Raw genomic sequence first — 8,923 nt, 5'->3', positions numbered from 1 at the left:
CTATTTTATCCATCAACATTTAGACCATTTTGAGAAACAAAGATGACACATCTGTTTCTGACAAACCTACATTGTGAAAAATAACCATATCTGAAAACAGCCAAACCCTCATTTCTTCCCGTCAGAGTCTTTTCATGTATCGTCTCACGCTTGGCTGGAGAGAGAGCCTGTTCTGCCTGATGGGCTGTAAGATCCTTAGAAATTCTCTGACATATCAAAAAGACCCTGAAATAGGAGGGGGTGAGGCCGAAATATGAGGTAAGCATTCAGTCATATCTATTTCTTTGTAACCGTTTCCTTGTCTTTGCTCTCCTCTTCCTCGTGTTCTTTTTTCAGCCTTTTTCCACCCTGAGTTTATTTTCTATTAGGTCATTATCTTCCCTCATTTTTTAATCCAGCTTTCTGCTCATCCTCTCATTGAACAGCTTTCCCTTTTTTTCATTGCCATACAAACCACTCAGACAAATGTGCTTAAATCTCTTGTCCTCAGTTTACACAGGAGTCCGATTAACAGATGTCATCAGAACAGATTCCAAAATGCTTTTGTCCACTTTATGTGAGCTAAAACAACATCCTTAGATAATAATAAATCATTATCGTTATCTTAGTAGTTCATCCAGATTGAAAAGAAATCCAACTAAAAGTATTTAGTTGCATACAGAACAACTGACAACAACCATAACAACCAAATATTTGTCCATATTTGCCAGTGTCACATAACATACATGTCTTGTATGTGTTTTTTGATTTTTTTTTTAGAACAGAACCACTTACTTGGAGAAAAAGAATGACAAAAATCTGTAGTAGACAGATAAATCACTGATTTTTCATCTTGTCACAGTCCATACCACAGTTGGAATGTCCTTGGAAATATTGAATATATATATATTTTCTTTCCCCTCAGGATATTGACTTCCAGATCATGAATTGCTATTCAAATGCATTACAATGTTTGCACCTTCTTATCCAGGCAATATTCTATCATAATTTTCTGAAAAGAATATGTTAGTATCAAATATTTTTGGACTATGCTTAGTGTTTTTTTGTTTGTTTGTTTGTTTTGGCTTTGCTCTCAGGTTTTCTTTCTAAAACACCCAATTTAATATGCTTTAGTTATTGGTGGTATTTCATCCTTTTGCTGTCCCATCTCAAAATCAACTCATGTAAGGCAATAACAAATAGAAAAACTGTCAGTAACCTTGGGATTCCCTCTATTATCTCTATTTTTTGACTAACCAACCACAGTCTATTAGAATTAACAACGCCACATCCTCATCCATCATTCTCAATGCTGGTTTCCCCCAAGGCTGTGTCCTCAATGCTGACACATTAGTGCAGAGCTGGTTATCAAAACAACCTCGTAGTGATGACACTGCTTTGGTGGGACTCGTGACCAACTCGATCATCTTGAAAAGAAGCTCCTCAACACCTATACTTCCTAAGAAACCTAAAGAGAGCAACATTCTCAGTTCAGTCTACAGGTGTTTGACAAAGGGCACAACAGCCTTGTGCACCATTGGGTGGTATGCTTGCTGCACAATGGCAGAGAAAGATGGTACTGCAGTAAGAGGTAATGTCTGCACAAAAGATCATCAGAAGAAGCATACCACTCATCTGATACATTTACATCCGCAGGTGCATGCACAAGGTAGCTTGCATCTTGAGAAACTCCAGCCAACTTGCACATAAAATGTTTGCACCTCCGCCATCAGGCAGGAGTTTGCGCAGCATCTGAACAAGGATCACCAAACTGAAGATACCCGACATGTGCCGATTTTCATCACCCTGCATCCACCTGAATATTTTACAGAAAATACCCATAGTGAGTGAGATTAACACAGTCTCACAATCCAAACCTTTGCTGTAACGGCAAAGTTGAAAGCAGCTCAGCTGCTTTGTAATCTCCTATAACAGAACCAACATGTAATGATATTGATGGCCTCACACACTCAGTGTGATTCACCATTGTGAGCTATTCTTCCCTGCTCAGTGGCTTACACCACATAATCCACATTATGGGTTCCTTTGAGCTTGTCATAAGCCCAGAAATTGACCCAGATATCACATATATTTGATACATTTTCACAAAAGCATATTGATAATATTGACATCATAATAAAGCATCACTGAGCAAAACTATTCAGATGGTAAACAGAAACTGAAGCTACACAGACGGAGATATTTTATGGATCCCTGTCTCCAACTAGTATGTATTCATAAATGGACTCTATGACTTTGTTTGACTTTTTATGCCAAGTATACCTTTCCATATCATGGTTTAATTATTGTTTTATGTTTAATTTCATCTTTTCTAATTTTTACATAATCAATGCTGATGTAGTTCTGTCCTTATATAATTCAGAAATGTCTGGAAAATTATGCATTTTGTGATTATGCTCATAAAAATCTATATTAGTGAAATGACCAAGCTTTATAAAATGGATGATAATAAAACAAAGTTTTTATACAAAGTTTTGTTTTTGGGCAAAGTCAATTTCACAGCTTGGTGCTGAGTTTAATTTCCAATGTAAAATTAAAAAAAAAAAAATTGTTATCATATTGTATAAAAAAAAAAATACTTATATTTTTACACTTGACAGACTTTATATTGCTATTTTCTAAATAGCTGCAGAATCATTTCTCTGTTGCGTGACCATCAGATCATTCACTCCTTATTTCAGCGTGAGCACAGATTACGAGTTTCATCATTTGAGTAACCAACAATGCATCATGTGAAGATGCAGCTAAATTTTCACTTCAAAAACCAAAAATTATGTCAGAAATTAAGTCTTAGAAAGTTTCAAACTTACATTACAAATAGAAACTTATCGTGCAAAATGTGCATGTTAGGTTAATTGATGATTGATGGAATGGTGACCTCTCCAGGGTGAAACCTGCCTGTCCCTCGATGGCAGCTGGAATAGGCTCACTTTATGCTGTTAGACAGTCAGTGGGGGCAAGAATCTGAGCTGCCCTTGAGCGAGGTTGCTTACACCCTGGACAGGAAACCACTCCATCATAGGGCTAATACAAAGAGACAGACAACCATACATGCTCACATCTGCAACCAGTGTAGAATCACTAATTAAGATAACATGCATGTCTATTGGCTACTGGTGAAAATCAAACTGTAAAGCATATGAAAACAGCCAACCAGCAGTTAAGAACCCAGAGCCCTCTGTAATCACTACAACAAGGTGCCACACTTCTTGAATTCTCAATGTAATTAATATTCAATTAAGTGTTTAATTATATTCGTATTATACATCTACAACCTCCATGATAAATGCACAAAATGCAATCACTAATGAAGGTTGAACTTTCAAGACATCCATCTCTTCATGTGTTAAGATTAAATTTTTAACCATTTACCATTCATTACTGAACCATCGGTCGTTCATTATTGAACCAATCATATATTATTTGTAGGGGGCTATGGTGGTTTACAAAAACATTTATAATTAATTTAGATCAAATCAATTGCTTGAAGCTTTACTTTAAAATATCATTGTGTGTATCCTTTTTGTTTGCTTAAAGAGGTAAAATTTCAGAAGAGCTATGCTTGATTGTTAAAGTCAAAAGCCCCACCAAAACAATGCAGTGAGCAGTCAAATATCCATGCATTGATTCATTGAACTCAAATAAGTTGTAATTTTGGAGTTTTTCATTTAAAAATATAAAATAAAATAAAAAGTATTTCTCTCTTCAGAGCATCAGAGCATCAGACACCTTTGGCAGAATATCTTTGCAAACCAGAGGTCATCCATATATTGTCCTGCTCTGTCTCATATTCCTGTCTGTCTTCAGCTAGCAGCCTGCCTGCCACTCCGACAACCCACTATGCCTGGGGCTTGATGTGTTGCCATGACAACAGGTCAAATAGCCACCAATCTTGTGCAGCATTCAGGCCTCTTTGGGCCTTCCTGAAAGTTGTTTTCCTCTTTCCTCTTTCAGTGTCTGACAGCCTTTATCTGTGCATCTCCTGTAAGTGGATTTGTGTCTGAGATTTATGTGCTAGATGAGTGGAGTTACTGTAGCTATACAGCAAAATGGTTGCCTGCAACTCTATGTATATGTGGCCTATGTTTCTGGATAACCTATTAGATTTTGTGTTATTTTGCTTTTGCATGCTAAATTAAGAACAGATTTTTTAAACTTTTGACAACGTCTTTATGGAGAATGGCACTGCTCAATAATCAAATACAAGAGAAAAAAGTATTCTGCTCTCCCATTTGTTTTCTGTTTTCAAACAATCTCTCTTTCATTTTGTTGCTGCTTCTGTTATTTTGCAATATACAGGAAACAATCAGGAAATCAGAAATAGATAAATGGAACAGGTGAGATCTCAATAAGCAAAGGGAGAGAGAGATATATTATATCACATATGTATATATATATATATATATAATACCAGACAGTATTTTGGTTGAACAAATGAACAAATATTTCTGATCTCAGCATTAAAGTAAGTTTGATGGTGAGACAGCGGGCTCTATTCAATATCAATCAACTGAAAACCTCAGGTACACCATACTGATCATGGTCATCACCCATCGGTATAAAGACGGCCTGTCAAACTAAATATATAAATTGCTGCTCGACACCACAGAAAATACTTCATTTCTTACGACCTAACCTTTACGATGATATATGACGAGACCACTTGATATCGGCACAGCTTTTTTCTTGGCCCATTACTTCTTATTTTCTGAAAAAAAATCCACTCAGATTTCTTAATAGCTAAGTGGTTGCGTTTATTGTTTCAGTGCTACAAAGCTCATGGCGTGGGACGCCGCTTGCCTCATAATATAATGCATGAAATCAGCACAAGACACGTCTTGCATGATAATACAACGATGGCTGTCGTCGCATATTGGCTATATAATGGCTACAACACTGAAGAAACATGAGCTTGTACATTGAGAACCAACGTTTCTGTCTTATGTCGTTTCATTGATGGTTTATTTGTACACGATTCTCTAACACACACCTAAAAGAGAATTGTTCCTGAATAAGACCGTTATTGTTTTTTGCTGTTCTACAGTCATTTCCTGCTGTCCGTTTATTTGCTGCACATTTTTGAGTAAACGCAAACGTTTTCACTGTTTGGTTACGGTCTGTGGAATTTGCATTTTATGATCTTCTTGAAAGCAATTTGAAAGTCTTTGTTGAAGTACGCATATATGATGGGGTTCAGAAGAGAGTTGGAATAACCAAGCCAGTTTATAACTGCACCCAGCCAGTCGGGCATGTAACAGCTCTCTGCACAGAAAGGCAGTACCAGTGCCACGATGAAAAAGGGCAGCCAACAGAAGATGAAAGTTCCCATGATGATCCCGAGTGTTTTCACCGCCTTACGTTCCCTGGACAGCGCCAGCTTTCTCTTCGCCCCCGAGTTCTTTTCATTCATGTTTTCATAGCCGTGTGAGGACAACTGAGGGGTGTTTGGCAAAGGCAAGTGAGTCTTGGAGTTGTTGATAACTTCTATGATCTCAAGTGACTCGCCCTCCTCACCATGCTTCACTGCACCGTTTACGCACGGAGAGCCGGGCTTAGACTCATCACAGCTCTTCCAGCCTTTGCCACGGGTCTCCCCGTTGGTTTTCTTGTGGAATATGGACGGAGACACAGCCAAGCACTTGTCTGAAACTTTTTTTTTCTCGGTTTTCTTCACTGTCTTTCGAATCCGAAACCGCGCAGCCCTGAATATTCGCCCGTACAGGACCAACATGAGAATAAGAGGGATGTAAAAAGCTCCAAACGTGGAGTAGATGGTGTAACCTGGGTCCTGGCTGATCATGCAGGCGTCGGGGTTTGCCCTGTCTTCGGCACTTCTCCACCCTAACATAGGCGGGATGGAGACGGAGAAACCAATTAGCCAAGTTGCGCAAATCAAGAGCGCAGCTCGCTTTGGTGTTCGTTTATTTACATAGTCAATGGGGTCTGTTATGGCCCAGTATCTGTCCAAGGCAATTGCGCAAAGATGCAGGATGGAGGATGTGCAACACAGTACATCAAGAGAGATGAATAAGTCACAGATCTCCTGTCCCAAAGTCCACTTATTCAAAACCTGATAGAGTGCCGCCATTGGCAACACCAGCACTGATACCATCAGGTCTGTCACAGCCAAGGATCCGATCAGATAGTTGGCCACATTCTGGAGAGATCTTTCCAGGGCGATGGCTGCCACGACGCAAGCATTGCCAAATATGGAGCAGAGGATGAGGGCCCCCAAGAGCAAAGAGGTGATAATCTGGTAACTCAGCACCAGATCTGGCAGAAATCCAGACTCCGTAACATTTTCACCTCCAACCCAGTCGGCAACCACGTCCATCCCTTCAGGATACCCGCTGGTCGAGTTGGTGTCGTTGCTGCTTGTTGTTATAAAATCCATAATGCCACCACACTCAGGGCACAACTTTTTTTTTCCCAAAGCAGTGGGGTACACGCAACTGGAAAATGAGCAGGAGGCAGTCAGCCGCTCAGACTGCTGCTGCTCCTAATGTACGTTTTACCGGGTCCATCGTAGTTACCGCGCTCGTGATGTCGCTCTCAGGACGCATGACTCAGACGTGTTTGTGAGTGTATACGAGAGGGATTGAGCGTGTTGCAGCCCATGAGTGTTGATAGCCGGATTCGTTCACTGGTACTGAGAATCATTCGAGCTTGGTGACGCCGTGAATTGTTTTATACCAACAGGTTTGGGTACGTCAGACTGGGAGGAGGTTGCCCTGGAGTTTTTGTGCCTCTGCTTTCCATGTTGCTCCGTTTTTCACTGCAGACAGACGACGAGGGGGCTGCTTTCCCTTTGGCTTCCTTCAATTTACTCCTCGGACTCACAGCCTATGACATTTTGATTATAATTTTTTTTTAACTTCTTTTAAGATAGGTGTTAGTTGAGTGATACGCAGCACCGGGTTTGTTGATTAGGAAACATCACTCGTGGAGGAAATGTTCACAATGAAAGTATTCTCATTTTACGATCACGATAAATATATTGTTTATTTGCTTTCATCAGATGCAAGAGTTCGAACTGGGACATCAAATAACTTAAAGAATGTGAATAAGTGCTGAGCAGTATTCAGAGTCCAAATTACCAGAGCGTTGAGAGCAAAATGTAGTTTCAGGACCAAGAACAGCTCCTCAGTCGTTCAGAAAGGAATGCTGCTGCCATCTGCTGTTAACAGCACGTATTGCACCAAATGATGTCCATTGTTCTGTATTTGCTTTTAGTTTAGGGAACGGTTAGGCACTCAAAGGAGGTATATAGACAAACTCACGCCTTATAGACATAGATGAAAGAGGATAATGTAGCACAGGGGGTGATTTCTTTGATGAGATTGAAGACCAGCAGCTTTTCTCAGAATTATATTTGAGGGTGAATGTTATTTTTTCAAAACAACAGAATGCTTTTTAGAGGGCAAAGGTCTAGGAGTTTTTTTTTTCTAATACGATGATGTGACTAACTGCTGCAAGCTGCAGTTGATGACCCAAGTTATCCTGTCATAAGATAAAAACTACAAAGCTTATTCTTATACTTTCCTTTCTATGTGTGATGCCTCCCATATCAGAATATCAAAAGATGTGCCATGGCAAAAACAGTCTCTTCCAAATGATCCAGAGTGAGGCAGAATGTGCTTACATTAATGGAAAATGTCTCTAGTTGTAGTAATGCTCATGCTTGTAATCACAAAAAAATGCTTTAAACGTGCCAAACCCAATCAGACATTTTAGATTCCTTATCTAGAAACAATGAATCCACCCGTTGGAACAAAGCACAGATGAAAAACAAATCACCCTAACACACTTATATTTTCATTCTTTGTAAAATAGATTTTAAAGTTGAGCACACAGAAAAAAACAAAAAAAATCCGATATAATTTGTCTCAATCATTTGTCAAGTCAAACAAATGATTTTCCTTGACAACATGTAAATGCACACACAGATCTTTATGTGCTCTGCTTATCAACTAGTGAGTGAAAAAGCTGACACCATGGTGTTGGATGTTCAAAAAAAAGTAGCTCTGGTTTTTTCACCTTATTTTTGTGAGTTCATGGTTGCATAGTTGTGCTTTCTATAGGTCACACAGGACAATAGTGAGGCCATGAACAGTGCAGCTATTGTAATGGGGCTCACCATGGGGACTTTGTCTTTGTCAACAGTGTGGAATGCCCCAGGGGGCTCACAGGGGCAGGATAGGCTAGGCCAGAGTGTTGCACAGCTCACCTCCTCTCAACTGGAACACTCCCTCTAGCTCTTAAAAAAACAGAGCTTGAATTTACATATCCAGAAGAAGTGGGAGGCCAAAAGAAGACTGAGGGATGGACAGTTGTGGCTAAAGCAAAGTTAGATGGTTGAAACTGCATCAGCTTTTAAGTGCCATCATGAGTTCCTATGTGAGAACCTCTGTCGTAAGTGGCTCAAGCAGAGTTGGAGGTGGTGGAAATGGGGATGCTGGTGAAGAAAACAGAAACAGTGAGAGTCACAATCTGTGCTCAAAAGCAGTGAGACCCAGACTGAGGAGTTCAGATCCAGCCAGAGAAGGAAGGTCAAGTAATGTGGAGCAGCTGGTGAGACCTGCCCTACCTGGGAGAAAATCACACAGAAAGACCTTCACCGAAGGTCGAAGATGGAGGGAAGGAAACCAAGAAAGGGATGAAGAGAGACCAAGGGCTGAACATTGGGGAAGCAGAGAAAGAGAAAAACAAAGACAGAGAGAGACGAAAAGCACTGAGACACATGGAGATGGAACTCACGATGGACAAGGAAGAAGAAGCACAGAAAGTTCACCTAGCAGTAATTCTGACATTCAGTTAAACAGCATTTTGGAAACTGGAGAAGGATCAAACAACTCACAGAGAAGAAACACTTATCCTAGACCTCAGGGCATTGGGTTTACCCAGAATATCACTTCCAATTCAA

The 8,923-nt window shown here is 40.0% G+C and overlaps 1 protein-coding gene across 1 annotated transcript; it reads right to left on the bottom strand.

The window, feature by feature from the left end:
• Positions 1-4,806: 4,806 nt before the first annotated feature.
• Positions 4,807-6,635, bottom strand: htr1aa (5-hydroxytryptamine (serotonin) receptor 1A a). Its single transcript, XM_075469010.1, has one exon. It carries the CDS (start codon positions 6,392-6,394, stop codon positions 5,111-5,113), a length of 1,284 nt encoding a protein of 427 aa, XP_075325125.1. The 5' UTR covers positions 6,395-6,635; the 3' UTR covers positions 4,807-5,110.
• Between the last annotated feature and the right edge of the window lie 2,288 nt (positions 6,636-8,923).

Source organism: Odontesthes bonariensis, chromosome 6, assembly GCF_027942865.1.
Source record: "Odontesthes bonariensis isolate fOdoBon6 chromosome 6, fOdoBon6.hap1, whole genome shotgun sequence".
Taxonomy (NCBI): domain Eukaryota; kingdom Metazoa; phylum Chordata; class Actinopteri; order Atheriniformes; family Atherinopsidae; genus Odontesthes; species Odontesthes bonariensis.
Note: the sequence above shows the minus strand (reverse complement) of the source record. Positions and strands in the feature narration are given on the sequence as shown.